This window comes from Oryctolagus cuniculus, chromosome 3, assembly GCF_051225735.1.
Source record: "Oryctolagus cuniculus isolate XC-2025 breed Fujian yellow rabbit chromosome 3, ASM5122573v1, whole genome shotgun sequence".
Classification (NCBI taxonomy): Eukaryota; Metazoa; Chordata; class Mammalia; order Lagomorpha; family Leporidae; genus Oryctolagus; species Oryctolagus cuniculus.
In genome coordinates, this window is record NC_142869.1 from 75262098 (window position 1) to 75284258 (window position 22161).

At 37.4% G+C, this 22161-nt stretch overlaps 1 protein-coding gene across 7 annotated transcripts in view; it reads left to right on the plus strand.

Moving 5' to 3' along the window:
- Window positions 1-22161, plus strand: part of LOC100009591 (sodium channel protein type 1 subunit alpha) — a 161567-nt gene that overhangs the window by 71202 nt on the left and 68204 nt on the right. For all 7 annotated transcript variants that reach the window (XM_051848547.3, XM_089329073.1, XM_089329074.1 and 4 more), the window contains one exon: window positions 8722-9034. In XM_051848547.3, the coding sequence (XP_051704507.1) occupies window positions 8771-9034 (264 nt within the window). In that variant the 5' untranslated portion in view covers window positions 8722-8770. The remainder of the gene's footprint in view (window positions 1-8721; window positions 9035-22161) is intronic.

Consider the following 22161-nt stretch of genomic DNA (forward strand, 5'->3'; position numbering starts at 1 on the left):
AAGTGCTGAACTGTCTTCCAAGTAACTATATCATTTTGCCTCCCTATGAGATGTGAATGACAGTTCTTTTTGCTCTGTGTCCTCACCAACAATTACTGTTGTCAGTGTTTTAGACTTTGACCATTCTAATAGGTGTGTTACGAGTATCTTATTGCTGTGTTAAGGGTATGCTATTGCTGTTTTAACATGCACTTTACTAATGACACGTACAGCAACTTTTCATATGCTTATTTGTAGGCAATACTTCTTCTTCAATGAGGAGTCTGTACAAGCCTTTGACTTACTTCTTATTCAGATTCAGATTGCTTGTTTTCTTACTATTGAGATTTAAGATTTTTGTATATTTCAAAAGTGATGTCATTTATCAAAATGTGTTTTTAAAGTGATTTCTCCCAATATGTGGCTTGTTTACATTTTTGTGGGACTATATATGGGCTCTCTGTTCTGTTATCTATTTGTCTATTCTCTTTACAATACTACACTATCTTTTTTTTAACTTTTATTTAATGAATATAGATTTCCAAAGTACAGCTTATGGATTACAATGGCTTCCCCCCTCGCAATGACTTTCCTCATACCCGCAACCCTCCCTTTTCCCACTCTCTCTCCCCTTCCATTCATATCAAGATTCATTTTCAATTTTCTATATATACAGAAGATCATTTTAGTATACATTAAGTAAAGATTTCAACAGTTTGCACCCACATAAAAACACAAAGTGAAAAATACTGTTTGAGTACTCATTATAGCATTAAATCTCAATGTACAGCACATTAAGGACAGAGATCCTACATGAGGAGTATGTACACAGTGACTCCTGTTGTTGACTTTACAAATTGACACTCCTGTTTATGGCATCAGTAATATCCCTATGCTCCAGTCATGAGTTTCCAAGGCTATGGAAGCCTTTTGAGTTCACCGACTCATATTATTTAGACAAGGTCATAGTCAAAGTGGAAGTTCTCTCCTCCCTTCAGAGAAAGGTACCTCCTTCTTTGAAGACCTGTTCTTTCCACTGGGATCTCACTCACAGAGATCTTTCATTTAGATTTTTTTTTTTTTCCCAGAGTGTCTTGGCTTTCTATGCCTCAAATACTGTCATGGGCTTCTCAGCCAGATCCGTATGCCTTTAGGGCTGATTCTGAGGCCAGAGTGCTGTCTAGGATATCTGCCATTCTATGGGTCTGCTGTGTATCTCGCTTCCCATGTTGGATCACTCTCCCCTTTATTTATTCTATCGGTTAGAATTAGCAGGCCCTTTACTTCTTTATGTGATCCCTTTGACTCTTAGTCCTATCATTATGATCAATTGTGAACAGAAATTAATCACCGGGACTAGTGAGATGGCATTGGTACATGCCACCTTGATGGGATTGAATTGGAATCCCCTGGTATGTTTCTAACTCTACCATTTGGGGCAAGTCAGCTTGAGCATGTCCCAAATTGTACATCTCTTCCCACTCTTATTCCCACTCTTATATTTAACAGGGGTCACATTTCAGTTAAATCTCAACACTTAAGAATAACTGTGTATTAATTGCAGAATTAAACCAGTAGTATTAAGTAGAACAGACAAAAAAAATACTAATAGGTATAATGTATTAAGTTGTTCATTAACAGTCAGGGCTATGCTGATCAAGTCACCGGTTCTCATAGTGTCCATTTCACTTCAACAGGTTTCCTTTTTGGTGTTCAGTCAGTTGTCACCGATCAGGGCGAACATATGATATTTGTCCCTTTGGGACTGGCTTATTTCACTCAGCATGATGTGTTCCAGATTCCTCCATTTCATTGGAAATGACAGGATTTCATTGTTTTTTTTTTTTTTTTTTTTTTTTTTTTTTTTTTTTTTTTTTTTACTGCAGTATAGTATTCTAAAGAGTACATATCCCATGATTTTTTATCCATTCTACCGTTGATGGGCATTTAGGTTGGTTCCAGGTCTTAGCTATTGTGAATTGTGCTGCAATAAACATTAGGGTGTGGACCGCTTTTTTGTTTGCCAATTTAAATTCCTTTGGGTAAATTCCAAGGAGTGGGATGGCTGGGTTGAATGGTAGGGTTATATTCAGGTTTCTGAGGAATCTCCAGACTGACTTCCATAGTGGCTTGACCAGTTTGCATTCCCACCAACAGTGGGCTGGTGTCCCTTTTTCCTCACATCCTGCCAGCATCTGTTGTTGGTAGATTTCTGTATGTGAGCCATTCTAACCGGGGTGAGGTGAAACCTCATTGTGGTTTTGATTTGCATTTCCCTGATTGCTAGTGATCCTGAACATTTTTTCATGTGCCTGTTGGCCATTTGGATTTCCTCTTTTGAAAAATGTCCATTGAGGTCCTTGGCCCATCTCTTAAGTGGGTTGTTGGTTTTGTTTTTGTGGAGTTTCTTGATCTCTTTGTAGATTCTGGTTATTAACCCTTTATCTGTTGCATAGTTTGCAAATATTTTTTCCCATTCTGTCAGTTGTCTCTTCACTCCCCTGACTGTTTCTTTTGCAGTACAGAAACTTCTCAATTTGATGCGATCCCAATAGTTGATTTTGGCTTTGACTGCCTGTGCCTTCCGGGTATTTTCCAGAAATTCTTTGCCTGTGCCAATATCTTGAAGGGTTTCTCCAATGTTCTCTAATAACTTCATGGTGTCAGGTCATAGATTTAGATCTTTAATCCATGTTGAGTGGATTTTTGTGTAAGGTGTAAGGTAGGTGTCTTGCTTCATGCTTCTGCACGTGGAAATCCAGTTTTCCCAGCACCGTTTATTGAATAGACTGTCCTTGCTCCAGGAATTGGTTTTAGAGCCTTGATCAAATATAACTTGGCTATGGATGTTTGGATTGATTTCTGGTGTTTCTATTCTGTTCCATTGGTCTATCCATCTGTTTCTGTAACAGTACCATGCTGTTTTGATTACAAATGCCCTGTAGTATGTCCTGAAATCTGGTATTGTGATGCTTCCGGCTTTGTTTTTGTTGTACAAGATTGCTTCAGCTATTCGAGGTCTCTTTTGCCTCCATATGAATTTCAGCATCATTTTTTCTAGATCTGAGAAGAATGTCTTTGGTATCTTGATTGGGATTGCTTTGAATCTGTAAATTGCTTTTGGGAGAATGGACATTTTGATGATGTTGATTCTTCCAATCCATGAGCATGGAAGATTTTTCCATTTTTTGGTATCCTCTTCTACTTCTTTCTTTAAGATTTTGTAATTCTCATCGTAGAGATCTTTAACGTCCTTGGTTAAGTTTATTTCAAGGTATTTGATTGTTTTTGTAGCTATTGTGAATGTGATTGATTTTAGCAGTTCTTCCTCAGCCATAGCATTGCTTGTGTATACAAAGGCTGTTGATTTTTGTGCATTGATTTTATATCCTGCCACTTTGCCAAACTCCTCTAGGAGTTCCAATAGTCTCTTAGTAGAGTTCTTTGGATCCTCTAAGTAAAGAATCATATCGTCTGCAAAGAGGGATAGTTTGACTTCTTCCTTCCCAATTTGTATCCCTTTAATTTCTTTTTCTTGCCAAATAGCTCTGGCTAAAACTTCCAGAACAATGTTAAATAGCAGTGGTGAGAGTGGGCATCCCTGTCTGGTGCCAGATCTCAGTGGAAATGCTTCCAACTTTTCCCCATTCCATAGGATGTTGGCCGTGGGTTTTTCATAAATTGCTTTGGTTATATTGGGGAATGTTCCTTCAATACCCAATTTGCTTAGAGTTTTCATCATGAAAGGGTGTTGTATTTTATCGAATGCTTTCTCTGCATCAATTGAGATAATCATATGGTTTTTCTTTTGCAGTCTGTTAATGTGGTGAATCACATTGATTGATTTGCGAATGTTGAACCATCCCTGCATACCAGGGATAAATCCCACTTGGTCTGGGTGGATGATTTTTCTGATGTGTTGTTGCATTCTATTGGCGAGAATTTTATTGAGGATTTTTGCATCTATGTTCATCAGGGATATTAGTCTATAATTTTCTTTCAGTGCTGCATCTTTCTCTGGCTTAGGAATTAAGGTGATACTGGCTTCATAGAAAGAATTTGGGAGGATTCCATCTTTTTTGATTCTTCTGAATAGTTTGAGAAGAAATGGAATTAGTTCTTCTTTAAATGTCTGGTAGAATTCAGCAGTGAATCCATCTGGTCCTGGGCTTTTCTTTGTTGGGAGGGCCTTTATTACTGTTTAAATTTCTGTTTCAGTTATGGGTCTATTTAGGGTTTCTATGTCTTCATGGCTCAATTTAGGTAGGTTGCATGTGTCCAGGAATCTATCCATTTCTGATAGATTTTCCTGTTTGCTGGCATACAAGTCCTTCTAGTAATTTCTGATGATTCTTTTTATTTCTGTGGTGTCTGTTGTTACGTTTCCTTTTTCATATCTGATTTTATTGATTTGGGTCTTTTCTCTTCTTTTTTTAGTTAGTTGGGCCAATGGGGTGTCAATTTTATTTTTTCAAAAAACCAGCTCGTTGTTGGCTGATTTTTTGTAATGTTTTTTTGGATTCAATCCTGTTCATTTCTTCTCTGATTTTAATTATTTCTCTTCTCCTACTAGATTTGTGTCTGCTTTACTGCAGTTTTTCTAGGTCCTTGAGATGCGCTGAAAGCTCATAATTATTTGGTACCTTTCCAATTTCTTGATATAGAAACCTATTGCTATAGACTTGCCTCTCAATACTGCTTTTGCCATCATAAGTTTTGATATGTTGTGTTGTTATCCTCATTTACTTCCAGAAAGTTTTTGATTTCTCTTTTGATTTCTTGAATGACCCATTGTTCATTCAGGAGCATGTTGTTCAGTTTCCATGTGTTTGCATATTTTCTAGGCTTTCCTGAGTTGATAATTTCCAGCTTCATTCCACTGTGGTCTGAGAAGCTGCATGGTATGATTCCAATTCTTTTGAATTTGCTGAGACTTGCTTTATGTCCTAGCATGTGATCAATCCTAGAGAAGGTTCCATGCACTGCTGAGAAGAATGTAAGTCTTTAGATGTAGGATTGAAAGGTCTGTAGATATCTGTTAGATCCATTTGGGCAATAATGTCGATTAAATCTGCTGTTTCCTTGTTGATCTTCTGTCCAGATGATCTGTCTATTTCTGAGAGTAGAGTATTGAAGTCCCCCAGTACTACTGTATTGGAATCTAAGTCTCCCTTTAAGTCCCTTAACATATCTTTTAAATAGACCGGTGCCCTGTAATTAGGTGAATATACATTTTAATAGTTACATCTTCCTGTTGAATTGAACCCTTAATCATTATATAGTGCCCCTCTTTGTCTCTCTTAACAGTTTTTGAATTAAAGTTTATTTTGTCTGATATTAATATGGCTACACCTGCTTTTTTTTGGTTTCTGTTAGCATGGATTATCTTTTCCCAACCTTTCACTTTCAGTCTGCATGCATCTTTGTTAGAGAGATGTGTTACTTGTAGGCAGCAAATAGTTGGGTTTTGTTCCTTAAGCCACTCAGCCAATCGGTGTCTTAACTGAAGAATTCAGACCATTAATGTTCAATGTGACTATTGATACATAGTGACTTCACCCTGCCATTTTCCCGGAGATATTTTCTAGTATATGCTTTGAGCTTCCTATGCTCTTTTACTGGTAGGTTTTCTTCCTTTACCTTCTTTCATATTGATGGCCGTGTTTCTGTGTTTCTGAGTGTAGCACATCTTTAAGTATCTTTTGCAAGGCCGGACGAGTGGCCACAAAGTCTTTCAATTTCTGTTTGCTATGAAAGGTCTTTATTTCACCTTCATTCACAAATGAGAGCTTGGCAGGATATAATATTCTGGGCTGGCAATTTTTCTCTCTTAGCACCTGTGCTATGTCTCACCCTTCCCTCCTAGCCTGTAGTGTTTCTGATGAGAACTCTGCTGTGAGTCTGATTGGAGATCCTCTGAGAGTAATCTGACGTTTCTCTCTTGTACATTTTAGGATCTTTTCTTTATGTTTCACTGTGTGAGTTTAATTACAATGTGTCGTGGTGACGATCTCTTTTGGTCATGTTTATTGGGGGTTCTATGAGCTTCCTGTACTAGGATGTCTCTGTCCTTCTCCAAACCCAGAAAGATCTCTGCTAGTATCTCACTAAAAAGGCCTTCTAATCCTTTCTCCCTCTCCATGCCTTCAGGAACTCCTAGAACTCGAATGTTGGTTTTTTTAATAGTATCCTGTAGATTCCCAATAATATTTTTTAGATTTCTAATTTCCTCTACTTTTCTTTGGTTTGACTGTATGTTTTCCTGTGCTCTGTCTTCTAAGTCCGATATTCTCTCTTCTGTTTCACTGACTCTGTTTTTTAGACTTTCTAATGTGTTTGTCATTTGATCTATTGAGCTCTTCATTTCATTTTGTTTTCTCTTCACTATCACACTTTCCTGTTCTACTAGTTTCTGTGTTTCATTTTGATTCTTCCTTAAAATTTCATTTTCACGAGAGTTCAAGGATTTGCTTTTGGAAACTTCTAAATGTTCTTATAAATTTTTTGAAATTCATATCTTGCATTTCTTCTATCTCATCATCTTCATAATCTTGGCTTGGGGTGTTTTGTTTATTTGGAGGCGTCATAGTGTCATTGTTGATCTTGTTCCCTCGATTTTTGTGTTTGTTGCTTGGCATTGTTAATTCTTCTTCCCTCACTGTGAGTTTTTTTTTTTTTTTATACTATGTCTGTGTTAAGTGGACTGTCTGCTGTTGGAGGAGCCTTGGAGGCTTGAGATGGGTGTGCTGAGAGCTCTGCTTGGTTCTTCCGGGTTACGGGTGTGCAAAAGTGACACCCTCAGGTTATGCGTGGTAAATCTCTTTTGTTTGTTTATTTATTTATGTTATATTATTTTATTTTATTTTATTTTATTTTATTTTATTTTATTTATTCAGGAGGTAAGTAATACCGCACAGCTGAACAGAATTGATGATATTTAGCTTCTGATCTCTGCCTTCTACCCAAAGAGTCTGTGCGGGCTCAGTTTCTCCTGCGGACTCCCACTGGGTTGCCTAGGCTACTGAATTGTAGTGCCTCAGTTCCTTAGCTCTCCCCTTTTGTTATGCATATCCAGAGTGGGGCCTGCTCTTTGTGTCTTGCTCGCCTTTGCAAGGTTGGCGGAGAGAGAAACTCCTCTGTACCAGTACCCCCCTACCTTTTTTTTTTTTTTCCTTCTCTCCTGTAGTCAGTCTGGTGAACTTTCCTGCCTCAAGCCTGCTTCCCTCTAGATTCTGACCGCCGTTTCCCCACCAATGTCTCAGGTTACTGAGCTCACCTCCCCTTCCAGCGCCGATGTTTGGACTCAGAGCCCTGGGTGTCCCTGCTCTCCCTGCTGGTCGTCTGTGTCACATCCACTCCCCTTCCTGCACTACTGCGCAGACCCTGCGGCTCCCGCGGCTCGGCTTCCAAGCAGTGGGCAACCTTGCTTTCCCCGTAGGTCCTCCGAGTCACAGCCACTAGATCCAGAAGAGTTTCCTCTGCAATTTTTTCCTGATCCTTTTTCTGAGGCTACTGTAACTCCACTTTTATTAAACTAAATTTTCCCGGACTATCAGTGAGCGCTCTCACTATTCCGCCATCTTGGCTCCGCCCCCCAGTACCACACTATCTTGATAGTAAGATGTCTGAAAGTTGGGGTTTTGTCGATCTTACCATTTATATACACCAAAAATGTAATTAACTGTATAATAGCTTGCTGGTCTTAAAGAGTTAATGCAGTGTTCATATAAAATCCATGCTCATGTGGTAAATTGGACTGTGAAACATTTTTGCTTAGTAATATCTGTGGAACTTTGAGCTTATATTAAATACTCCTTAAGACAAAGCATTTGGGATTTGGTTTCTGGCATCAGATCACATTTTATTCTGCTATATAGAATTGAGAATTTTGCCTCAAATCCTCATAATTTGTTTAGTGCTATGAGACTAGAATTAGCAAGAACTGCATTATTGCTTTAGTGGGGGGGAAAAAGTCAGTTCTTATTGAGTTTATAGGTCCTGTCTTCATTCTGATAGATTTTCTTGAAACAGAAGAATCTAGCTGTCTTCTGCACCCACAGCTCTTTCCCCTACCTTTTCCTCAGTCTAATACTTTTTTTTCCCCAACCTAGTTTTTGCATCCTTCTTATGCATGCAAATTTGTCTAATAGAGAATTGACTATTTTCTTTATGTATTCAATAAGCCAGCTCTGGTGCTGCCTATGAAGTGAGCAAATTCCCATAATCTCAAATCTTAGGATAGATTAAGGCCCAATTTGGACTGTGGTGACTATCTGATTGATAATTATTGCTTGGTGTGGCAAGCTATTCTCATCAGGATCTCTAGGAGTCACTAGTCTGACCTACAGAGTCAGATCTGTCCTCTCAGAGAAAAATCCTTTCTGTTCCATCCTTGTTGACTGAGTTTGTCCTGTCTCTCAGAGCACAGTCTCCATCTTCTGCATGGGTCACAGAGTGAACACTCCATCAGTGACTGGTAATTGGTCCAATGTATTTTCATTCTTTTATTTTATACCACATCTCTTATATCAGTCAAGCACAAGAATTAATAAACATTGGCTGCTCTACAACACTCGACATAGAAAAATATGTTGTTAAGAATTCTTATTTATAAATTTCATTTCAAATTCAGTAAACTAAAACTAACAGCCTCTGGTTCATATTCCATGAAAAGAATGTATTGATATTAACATCTTCTCCTAATCTTCTCCTTAAAGTATCTGTATTCTTTTCTTCACTTAGGACTTTCATATGCAGAGTAGATGGTAATTAAGATGTGCAGGATGACAAGATGGAGCAAACAGTGCTTGTACCACCAGGACCTGACAGCTTCAACTTCTTCACCAGAGAGTCTCTTGCAGCTATTGAAAGGCGCATTGCAGAAGAAAAGGCTAAGAATCCCAAACCAGACAAGAAAGATGATGATGAAAATGGCCCAAAGCCAAATAGTGACTTGGAAGCTGGAAAGAACCTTCCATTTATTTATGGAGACATTCCTCCAGAGATGGTGTCAGAGCCCCTGGAGGACCTGGACCCCTACTATATCAATAAAAAAGTGAGTGTTTTTTTAATCAGTCTTGTTTTGCTGCTAATTGCCTACTGCATACCTGGAACTGTTGTACTATCAACACATACTGCATTACCACAATGTTGTTAGTATCCATCTGTTTAAGAAATGGGAAATGCATGTTTTCTTATGAAAAATGAGAAATAAATCATTTATAACATATAAAGCTGTCCTAAATGAACCTGACAGATACCTAAATAAAATATGTTATAGATGGCTAATTTATTGAGTTAAATTCTCTGAGATTAAATTTCTATATAATTGTATGTGCTTTCCGCTCTTGAAATTATCCTGAATTATAAAGACTTCAGAAAATATTAGTATTAATTTCTCATGAAACAAATTTGGGGCTTCAAGAAAACTGAAAAATATTCTAATTCTTCATAATGTTATATATAATAAATTAATAATTTCCAATTTTTCTCAGGTAAAAAGCATTTCTACATAAACTATACTTTTATAAATTATTCAATCATTTCATAGAAATATATTGCTATTGGAAAGAATTAACAAAACTGAAGAACCCAACAAAATATTTGAATGCATGCATGCATTTTCTGTCTCATGTTTGATATAAATACTTTGTATTAAGCACCCAATTTTTCATTGTAATTATGGTTTCACCAGACCTAGAAGAAAAGCAAAGAAAAAGATAAAATCTTTTTTGTATTAATTTTATATTAAATTTGTGATTTCAATGAATTTGCAACATTTTATTATCATTTTCACCTGATGTAATACATTCGTGAACTCTGTATAGACAGATACGACACAAAGATTGTAACCAGGCGGATACTTTTATAACTTTTTAGTAGAACATAGGCCTTAGAAAACCTAAAAAATGTTAGGGATTCTGTTGCTGACCCAGTTCTATGTGAAGTTGGATCTTGCCAAATACACCCAAAAGAATTAGTTTTACTGTGGATGCAACACAATTTTGTAAATAACTTCTGATTGACTGCTAGAGTTTATGAGGTCAAAGCACTACAAAAGGATGATAATCCCTATGTCCAATTTTGTTTTAACTTTTCAGGATACAATCAGTCTAACACTTTCCTTTTTAAAAAAATAATTTTTCATTTTACAGCAAGAGACAAAAATAATTTTTCATAAATTTCATTTTATTTTATTTACCTTTGCCTTTTTGTCACTGTACTGTCAAAGCTTAAGTAGTTAAGAAAGATTATCCATCTCATAACTGCCATTTAAATTTTGAGAATAGTTACGTTTTATCACTAAATCAGTTCTTTTTTTCTTTTTCTTTTTTTTGTTTGTTATATAGTTTTTTATTTAATAAATGTGAATTTACAAAGTGCACCTTTTTTTTAAACTTTTATTTAATGAATATAAATTTCCAAAGTACAGCTTATGGATTACAATGGCTCCCTCCCCCCCCCCATAACTTCCCTCCCACCCGCAACCCTCCCCTTTCCCCTTCCCTCCCCCCTTCCATTCACATCAAGATTCATTTTCAATTCTCTTTATATATAGAAGATCAGTTTAGTATATATTAAGTAAAGATTTCAACAGTTTGCACCCACATAGAAACACAAAGTGAACAATACTGTTTGAGTACTAGTTATAGCATTAAATCACAATGTACAGCACATTAACGACAGAGATCCTACATGAGGAGTAAGTGCACAGTGATTCCTGTTGTTGAATTAACAAATTGGCACTCTTGTTTATGGCATCAGTAATCTCCCTAGGCTCTTGTCATGAGTCACCAAGGCTATGGAAGCCTCTTGAGTTCACCAACTCTGATCATATTTAGACAAGGTCATAGTCAAAGTGGAAGTTCTCTCCTCCCTTCAGAGAAAGGTACCTCCTTCTTTGATGACCTGTACTTTTCACTGGGATCTCACTCGCAGAGATCTTTCATGTAGGGTTTTTTGTTTGTTTGTTTGTTTGTTTTGCCAGAGTGTCTTGGCTTTCCATGCCTGAAATACTCTCATGGGCTTTTCAGCCAGATCTGCATGCCTTAAGGGCTGTTTCTGAGGCCAGAGTGCTGTTTAGGACATCTGCCATTCTATGGGTCTGCTGTGTATCTTGCTTCCCATGTTGGACCATTCTCTCCCTTTTTTATTCTATCAGCTAGTATTTGCAGACACTAGTCTTGTTTATGTGCTCCCTTTGGCTCTTAGTCCTATCATTATGATCAATTGTGAACTGGACTAGTGAGATGGCAGTGGTACATGCCACCTTGATGGGATTGAATTGTAATCCCCTGGTATGTTTCTAACTCTGCTGTTTGAGGTAAGTCAGCTTGAGCACGTCCCGAATTGCAAAGTGCAACTTTTGTATTGTTGTGGCTCCCCCCCCCAACCTCCCCCCTCCCATGGCCCTCCCCTCACCCACTCCCTCTCCCATCCCGCCCTTCATCACGTTTCGTTTTCAATTACCTTCATATACTGAAGATCAACTTAGTATATACTAAGCAGGGATTTCAACAGGCTGCACTCACACAACCGCACAAGGTATAGGGTATTGTTCGACTAGTAGTGTTGTTTTTAAGTTTCATAGTAGAACACATTAAGGACAGAGATCCTACGTGGGGAGCATGTACCCAGTGACTCCCGTTGTTGATTTAACAATTGGCACTCTTATTTATGGCGTCAGCAATCACCAAATCAAATCTTGCTATGAGCTGTCTAGGCTATGGAAGCCCCTTGAGTTCACTGACTCTGAACTTGTTTAGTCAAGGCCGTATCACAGTGGAAGTTCCTTCCTCCCTTCAGAGAAAGGCGCCTCTCTCCTTGATAGCCTGTTCCTTCTGCTGGGGTCTTGTTCACCAGGATCTTTCATTTAGATTGTTTTTTGCCACTGTGTCATGGCTTTCCATGCCTGTGAGACTCTCATGGACCTTTTAGCCAGATCCGAATGTCCCAAGGGTTGATTCTGCGGCAGGAGTGCTGCCATTCTATGAATCTGCTGTGTGTCCTGTTTCCCCTGCAGGATCATTCTCTCCTTTTTAATTCTATCCTTCATTATTTGCTTACACTGGTCTTATTTGTGAAATCTCATCGACACATACCCTATCTTTTTGATCGGTTGTGTATTTATACTTATCACTTTACCAAGTGCACTGGCATTGGTACCTGCCTCCTTGGTAAGATTGAGTTGAAATCCCCTGGCACATTTCTAGTTCCACCATTGGAGGTAAGTCCGAGTGAGCATGTGCCAACCTATATATCTCCTCCCTCTCTTATTCCCACTCCTATGTTTAACAAAGATCACTTTTCTGTTAATTTTAAACGCCTAAGAATGATTGTGCACTGATTACAGAGTTCAACCAGTGGTCTTATCTAGAACAAACAGAGCAACAACAACAAAAATACTAAAAGGAATAAAATAGTAAGTTGTTCCTCAACAGTCTAGACAAGGGCTGATCATGTCTTTGTCTCTCATGGTGTCCATTTCACTTCAATGGGTATCATTTTAGATGCTCGTTTAGTTGCCATCGATCAGGGAGAACATATGATATTTGTCCCTTTGGGACTGGCTTATTTCATTCAGCATGATGTTTTCCAGATTCCTCCATTTTGTTGTAAATGCCCGGATTTCATTGTTTTTTACTGCTGTATAGTGTTCCATAGAGTACATATCCCATAGTTTCTTTATCCAGTCATCCGTTGATGGACATTTAGGTTGATTCCATGTCTTAGCTATTGTGAATTGAGCTGCAACAAATATTGAGGTGCAAATGGCTCTTTTTTTCTCCCCTTTAATTCCATTTGGGTAAATTCCAAGGAGTGGGATGGACTAAATCAGTTCTTTAGAAATGAATTTAATGTGAAATTTGAAAACCCAAAGCTCAAAGTCAATCAACTATGATGAGAGTTTTATTTGGATAAGGAAAGTAAAAATGCAGACAATCCAGTTATTTAACCATTTTAACTTATTTAAAATTAAGGAAGAAGACCTTTGTTGTGTTTCCACAGAAATTCATCTATGTCATATAATATGTCACTTTATTTATAGCATTTGAATGTATCCAGTTTATTAGGACACTGCTCTTGCTACGGGTAAGTGGGCTCCATCCTCAGCAGGCCTACCCAGCCCACACTTCTCTGGCTGGACATCACTATCTACCTGTTAATCCAACAGGGATGAAATCTAGCATCCCAGCTTCTGTGCTGCATCCTTATTTGTAAAACAATAAATAGTTTGCTATTGAGAAAGTTCAAGCTTTTGCATGTTGACTAGTATAGTGATTCTTCATGTGACAACCAGAAATTCTAATCTTTTAAATTAAAGACCTTCAGACTGATAAACATCACTGTTTTGAGTCAATGTTCCCAAATAAAAATCTATGATTGTTTATCATGAATTATATATGAAACAAAGGATATAAAAGCAAGTACAAAATAAAATTATGCAAACCTTTTCAAAATACTTAAATGTCTTAAAACTGAAGATGAAAGACTAACTCTGTTGAAATGACTAGTCAGTCAGACTCCTGGGATAAGATAATGCTTATGAATATTGTTAGGCTCACATTTGAATTTGTATTTAACATCTTCTATCCTTATCTACAAAAGCACATTGTGGGAGGAAGAGAAAACATTTTGGAATTTTGGAACAAATCACAATGTGCAAGTAGAACAACCTGATAAGAGAAATATTGTTATCAGAAAAGAGTTTTCCCCAAGGTAGGAATATCCTTGGCTTTCCTACAGAGCTGACATCAAGCAAACCTTTAAATGAAAGTCATTCAGCAGCAAAAGCAATTTTTGTGAAACTGAAGTCCTGAAAAACTAACATGGTGTATTTAGAACACATGATTTCACTATATGAAATTTCCTTCTTTTGCATTTTTGTATTTTAAAGATTTCTATAAGTTGCCTATATATTATTTCTAGTCTTAAATTTTCTTTCCTAATTGGATTCATTATTGAGGCAGTCTTAAATTCTGAGTAAATTTGATTAAATTTTTTAATTTAATAAATATAAATTTCCAAAGTACAACTTTTGGATTATAGCGGCCTTTTCTCCCCATAACTGCCCTCCCACCTGCAACCATCCCATCTCCCACTCCCTCTCCCATCCCATTTGCATCAAGATTCATTTTCAATTCTCTTTATATACAGAAGATCAATTTAGTATATACTAAGTAAAGATTTCAACAGTTTGCACCCACACAGAAACACAAAGTATAAAGTACTGTATGAGTACTAGTTATACTGTTAATTCTCATAGTACAACACATTAAGGACAGAGATCCTACACGGAGAGTAAGTGCACAGTGACTGCTGTTGTTGATTTAACAATTGACACTCTTATTTATGACGTCAGTAATCACCATAGGCTCTTGTCATGAGCTGCCAAGGCTATGGAAGCCATTTGAGTTCGCCAACTCCGATCTTATTTAGACAAGGCCATAGTTAAAGTGGAAGTTCTTCCCTCCCTCAGAGAAAGGTACCTCCTTCTTTCCGCTGGGATCTCACTCACAGAGATCTTTCATTTAGGTCTTTTTTTTCCCACAGTGCCTTGGCTTTCCTTGCCTGAAATACTCTCATGGGCTTTTTAGCCGGATCTGAATGCCTTAAGGGCTGATTCTGAGGCCAGAGTGCTGTTTAGGACATCTGCCATTCTATGGGTCTGCTGTGTATCCTGCTTCCAGTGTTGGATGGTTCTCTCCTTTTTAATTCTATCAGTTAGTATTAGCAGACACTAGTCTTGTTTATGTGATCCCTTTGACTCTTAATCCTATCATTATGATCAATTATGAACTGAAATTGATCACTTTGACTAGTGAGATGGCATTGGTACATACCACCCTGATATATTGATTTGGAATCCCCTGGCAATTTCTAACTCTACCATTAGGGATAAGTCCAATTGAGCATGTGCCGAACTATACATTTCCTCCCTCTCTTATTTCCACTCTTATATTTAATGTGGATCACTTTTCAGCTAGATTTAAACACCTAAGAATAACTGTGTGTTAATTAAAGACTTCAACCAATGGTATTAAGTAGAACAAAAAAGTACTCCAAGGAATGAAGTAGTAAGTTGTTCTCTATAGGACAAGTGCTGATCATGTCATTGTTTCTCATGGTATGTATTTCACTTCAACAGGTTTCCTTTTAGGTGCTCAGTTAGTTGAGATATTTAGCAAAATCTCAACCTTTTAAATATATGAATAATTCTTTCAATATTTGATTGCCAGTTTCATCTTAATAACTTGGATATCTGAGATTGTTGGGGTGGTTTTCATTAAAACAATGCTTAACACACATCCAGTATTCTTGGTGCAGCTAATGGGTTTAATGGTGCAAATACCAGCTGGAAAAATGTTTCTTAGGATAAGATTTGCCACTCATGTTGATGACGTGGATTTGGTTGCCAGGGTGAGTTGCAATATGCAAATATCAATTAGGCCAATGATTCCCTAAGTTTGAACTTCAATATAATAATTAATGGGCTGTTTGTATTAATACACAAAGCTTCTCATCTCTTTTTTTAATATTGTATAGAATTAACAAAGCTGACTCTTAGTCCATTTGTGCTACTGTAACACAGTTCTTAACTGTTTTTTTTTTTAATAACAAATGGGTGATCTGCAAAGAACAGAAATTTATTGTTTCACTTTTCTTGAGGCTGGGAAGCCCAAGTTAAAGCAGTTGGTCTCTGGCAAGGAACTTCTTGCTGCATCATCACATGATGGAAGGCAGAAGGGTGCGAGAGAGAGATCAGGCCAAGAGAGAACAGAGAGAGAGCAAGGGGACAAGGGGTAGCATACCCATCTTTTTATAGAAGCATTCATCCCACTTAATACTTTTACAATGGCAGCTGAATCTCAACCTGAGTTTTGGAGGGTGTAAACATTCAAACGTCAGCACACAGAAGTGGCTGCAGAATCCATTCTTTCTGTTTCAGTCTGAGGTGCAGTGGTATACATGCAAGGAATTTCTGAGGATAGAGATGACAACACTGTACCAAAGCAGTCTGTGATCTTTTACAAAGACAATGTCAGTGAGCTTATGGAAATGTCACTGCCGATGGTGTATGTTCCAATGGCATATGCCCACATATTTTTATCCTCTTTGTCCTAGTTTAAGATGTTCAAGTTATATAATGGTCAAAAATTCTGCTAAAACTGGTAAGGTAGTTTAGACCAAAAGCAGTGATATTGTAGTAGTAACTGAAGACATGGTAGCAACCATATCTTGAACTCCCTAGTATATGGAAGCATTAGGAACTTTCACCCTCATATTTGTTAAGTCTTCACAAGTCCAAGGTAACAGTCATGGTTTAAAAAAAAAAAGCCACCGTACACAGTTATACAATTTCCCATACCATGTTAACTCTAATCCTGAGGTTTTCAGAACGCAATTCCATGTTGGATTCTTTTTGTTTATTATTTTTAATTGCATAGCAAGACTCACTTTAGTTTGTGAGAACACCTTTTTTCTAAGGGATTTTTTTTCAGTTTGCTTTCATAGCTTGGGTTGATTTTACACCATTTGGCTGTACATTGAAATTCTCCACCCACTCCTTATTACAGAAAACTTATCTCTCTTCTTGTTCTTGAAATTACAGATGACTCATTAGTACCATGGGAGGAAATAGCCTTCTGACAATGTGACAATTTACTGGAAATAGAATGAGGTATTTTGGCAATCTAGTGAAAATAGATAAGTTTGTTAATTATGGAAAACAGACATGCAATCATTTTTAAAATGTACTCCTTGTTTGATTATCTCATGTACCATTACAGGAGCACTGCCTGAGGGGCCTAGAATCTATGCCTGGTCTGTCATTGCCATTGAAGTTGTTAGTTGTTAGATTAGGCATGGAGCTGCTTGTCTTGTGTTCTATTTGGATTAGATTGTTTTTATAAAATGACTTATAAAATCAGATAAGTATATGATAGTTAAAAGTTTATGATTCCATGGATTTTCATATGGAAAGTCTCTAATTAACAACTGTTCTTTGAATATCATCAGTTCCAGTCACCTAGACTCTCCTGTACATCCTAGGCATTGTAGTTGGCTTCTTAATCTTTCTCCTCTCACTCACTATTTCTTTCTTATTCTCCTTTCTTTTTCATCTCCCAGTCTGTTTCAGAAAAAGTCTCAAGAGTATGTGTTGCCACATAAGATGAAGGTTAGCATTTATGAAATAGTGACTATATTAGTAAGAGACCCTTTGGTTGAAGGCAACCAAAACCTAACAGCAATAATTTTTTTAAAAAAAGGAAATCAATGGAGTTTATTTGGTTTCAGTATTTAAAAAAGATCTGGTGGGGCCGGCGCCATGGCTCACTTGGTTAATCCTCTGGCTGTGGCGCCAGCATCCCATATGGGCACCGGGTTCTAGTCCCGGTTGCTCCTCTTCCAGTCCAGCTCTCTCCTGTGGCCTGGGAGGGTAGTGAAGGATGGCCCAAGTGCTTGGGCCCCTGCATCTGCATGGGAGACCAGGAAGAAGCACCTGGCTCCTGCCTTCGGTTTGGCGCAGCGCCGGCCATGGTGGCCATTTGGGGAGTGAACCAGCGGAAGGAAGACCTTTTTCTCTGTCTTTCTCTCTCACTGTCTAACTCTGCCTGTCAAATAAAAAAAATCTGGTATAGTATTAAAACAACATTGTCAGGACAGTCTTCCATTTTTGTTCTACTTTCTCCTATGCTGACCTCATTTGCAGGGTGGCAGAGACAGCTACCAGGAGCACTAAGCCAACATCCGATTACCAACTAAGCTGATAATCCCAAGAATAAGAGCTGAAGTTTTCTTCAAAAACTCTAGCAGAAGTCCTGGAAGTGTCACTAATTAGGTTTCGTGGTCTCCACTGAGCCAATCACTGTGGTCATGGGAATGTGATGGTCTCATGGGTTAGGTCAGTGTCACAAACTGACCCATATTGCCAGGAGCTGGGTTAGCTTCACCCAAGCCACGTGGGCAGACAATGGAGCAGGGATGTTCTCCAGAAGGAAGAGAATGGGGGTTAGTAAAGAAGACAGTGTGCTAGGCAGGCAAAAGCAATAGCTCTGCATTCTTTCTACTGTATGTTGGGATATTTATGATTGTTATTTAATCCTCAGTTCTTTCCAAGAAAGATCTTGTTTTTATTTCAAAATAATGCAGCAGAAGGTAAGTAATTTGCCTAAGATAACAAAGGTACTAAATAATGGGGACCAGATTTAAAACCAAATCTGTGAAGTTCTGTGGCCCATTGTCATGCTACATTGGATTTGCAATCAGACCAATTTTTTGTAGTTGCTCTTCCTGTCCCTTGACTCATGCCACTTTGCAAGCTATTATTCTCATCTTCTATATCAGTAGTATTTCCCAAAGCCTGACTTGTCACCTCACCACTGAGGCTTCCTTTGCCTGTGAAAAACTAAGAGCTTGGAGATTCAATTATATTAATCTGCTTCTAAAATAATTAGAAAAGCTTCTGTTACAATGATAAGCACTTTTTAAAAAAGAGGATTGATTCAGGAAACTGTTAGGAAATGGTGTTTAAATTTAGATCTGAAGGCTAAAAAAAGAGAAGAGTTTCCCAGGGAAAAGGAATAGTATATAAGGAGACAAAGAGAGCTGGATTGTAGTACCTAAAAGGAGAATAAGATGATGTTGAGACGATGAGCCTGAGGCTTATGAGGGCCACATCTTAGTAGATCTCAGAGAGTGTGAAGTCTATTTTTAGAGCAAAAATGAATTCTTAAGTTTGTTGGTACAGAATTGACACGGTTCACTTTACATTATTAAAAATTATACTAGCTTCTCTATGGAGAACACAGTGAACTAATAAATCAAAGAAAAATAAGCTGGAAGTATTTGTGGAGGCTGGGCCTAAAGAGTAGCGGCTAAAATCAGAATCTATTTTGAAGGTGTGATGTTTAGGTGTCAGATTGCAGAAAACTGCGGGCATCATTTTCTGTGATATAATGTTTGAGAGGGAAGATATTTAATCTGAAAATTTAAATTTGAAAATTGACACTGCTTTGACCAACAGAAATATTCTTATGTGTGTATATTTAAGAACTAGACACATAGGCATGCATTTAAAACATTATAACCCTTATATTTATGAAAGACTTTATAATTCACTAAAGGCATAGATGCATTTTCTTTTATTTCAAACTCAAACCAACCCTGAAGTTGTTATTATTATCATCTTTTCTCTTGGACTGGAGAAATTAAAGTGTAATAATTTCCTCATAGTTTCCATACAGCAAGTTTGTAATCAAGCTGAGACTCAAATTTGTTCTTTCCAGACAAAGAAAAATCAGCTAAGCACAGATCCATGAACATACTGATATTACAGAGCTGATGTATAGTTCACCTCCGTATTTTACCATTTGAATTGTGATCATAGATTTCCTTTCTTTTAGATACAGGTAAGGACATTTATAGCATTATCTAATGAGAATGTAGCTAGGCACATTCAGTGAGGCCATGTCCTCCACTGATCCCAACCCCTATTTGACACAACTGAAAAGCATGGAGACAAGCAATTTCAATTTTACAGTCTCTTCTATAGGTGATATTCTTCCCTTTTGTATGAGGCCTCAAGTCCACATATTTTTTTGGAGTTACACAATACTGTTTAAAATTTTGAATTATTTCCCAATACTTATAAGTCAAGATATCTATGTCTCTCTCTCTTTGTCACAAATCCATACACAATAACACATATTTAGGATTTCTCTTGAAACAACAGATCTATCATTACTGACATATAGGTCAAGAATTGGCAGGTATGATGACCACCTAATCTCTGTGGGCTTCTAGTCCATAATCCATGTCTTAAAGTGCACATCTGGGGGCCGGCTCCATGGTTCACTTGGTTAATCCTCCATCTGCGGCACCACCATCCCATATGGGCACCAGGTTCTAGTCCTGGTTGCTCCTCTTCTAGTCTAGCTCTCTGCTGTGGCCCAGGAAGGCAGTGGAGGATGGTCCAAGTGCTTGGGCCCCTGCATCTGCATGGGAGACCAGGAAGAAGCACCTGGCTCCTGGCTTTGGATCAGTGCAGCGCCGGCCATGGTAGTCATTTGGGAAGTGAACCAACGGAAGAAAGACCTTTTTCTCTGTCTCTCTATCTCACTGTCTAACTCTATCTGTCAAATAAAAAAAAGTACACATCTGTATTTAAGTGAAGGCTATATGTTATCACTTGGTGGGGTACAGGTACGTCACTGTCATGGGTTGTTCTTTAGACTGATCATCCTTAATTTTTACTATTTTAATCATACTAAAAGGAAAAATTAAATTAGACTATGAGAGGAAAAAAAGTTAATATTACATGCTCACTTCAGAGTCAGGCAGAGAACCTCCTAGAAAACTTTTCATCGCTCAGTGAGTTGGAAAAGGAAAGGAGTTTTGGCCTACATCCACAGGTTAAAACAAATAAGATATGTAGATGAAATCATGTAGAGCATCTTCAGGCAAAAACATAGGATTAGATGCCATGGAATTGATTCAGAATGAAAAGTGTCCTCCAAAATGCGTACTAACAGGAATCTCTTGGTCTTCTAAGCAGTTAGTTCTTCATACTCCAAACTCTGAAACATCTCTCCTCTTGCCATCTGGTCCCCATTCTGCCTCTACTGGCTAGAACCTCTTCCTAAGATAGCATCTTAGACCTGGGAGATATTTGATATCACTTTTGGACAGAAGCTGAGCCAACTGAGAGCCTATTGCCATTTTCAGAATAACACCTTATACAAGTGGTCAAGTTGCATAGTGCCATTAATTCAGAATTGTACTTAAGAGTTAGATAGACTTTTGGGTCTGGAGATTTACATGTAACATATAGATTTTTTTTCCCTATGAGAAAATATGTTCAAAATTCCAAAAAATTAACTTCCGAAGGAAATTTTGAAACATTGCTGATGTATAGGTTCAAAATTACCTGTTTCAAACTTTGTGGCTAAAGGATAAATTTTCAGCCAGGGACACATTCAAAAGTTTTTATATTATTCATCATCACAGCTCAATTTTCTTTATCACTTCTTGTCTTTTACTAGATTTACTTTAAGACAAGGAAAGTACAATACATTTGGAATCAGTCCTGTTAATTGGCAATTTTCTGATAACATTTAGATAAAATACAAAGTTAGCTTATATTAAAGCTATATACTTTTAAGAATATGTCCTCTAGTTTGAATTAAAGTATAAGGTAATGGCTATATTTACCAAAGAAAATTAAGCCATAGATTGTTCAATTTAATGTTCATCCTGGAAATAAATTATGAACAAATGATTTCTATAAACCCAAAGAAAAAAATTACTAAATAGTAAAAAATAAATTTTCCTAATAGCAGTTTCTACCAACCTACTATAACATTATTGTTTCTTTAATGACTATGCGGTTAGGTCAAGGGGAAGGATTTTAACTCATGTATATCACAACATTGATAATTTGGACAATCACTAGTGATTTTTCAAAATTATGAATTAAAAACAACAAAGCCAGATTGATAGCTCTACTACTACAGAATCATCTGTGTTATATAAAGCACACAGTGCAAGGCATCAGAATATGACCCACTGATTTGGAATCACAGCAGCACTATTAGTTATGCTCATTTATTCCACTTTTCAGAGGAGGTAACTGAGTCGCTGAGGAGTTAGTAACTTGTCCAGAATCTCACTGCTTTAAGGCAGCAGAGTCAGTTAGTGAACCAAACATCTGACTGTAGTGTCTATACCCCTGCACGAGATAAACTGCACTTACATTATCCTAATGCTGCTCACCAGATCATTAAATTGCTGATTGCCAGCGGTGTTTACCAGTTTCTCTGTGGAACAATTTTCTTTAAAATAGGAAATGATTTTTACCAACCAAGGGTTGCTAAAGAAGGTATTACCCACTGAACAATAAATGGTGTTACTCTATGTCAGCAGTCATTAGCCAAGTTGTCTACTGGTGCCTAATGGGCTGAGGCCATATTTGGAAGATTTGGGATAGTGAGAAAAAAATGATGTAGAATATCTCAATAATTCTTACAGTTGTCTTTACTTTCTAGTGGTAATATTATAGATATATAAGGTTAAAGAAAACATTTTTAAAATTTATTTCACCTACTTCCTTTTTCTCTTGTTAATGTTGTTAATACATGTATTTTTTTAGAAATGTTAAAATCATTACTGTGGCTCAGACTT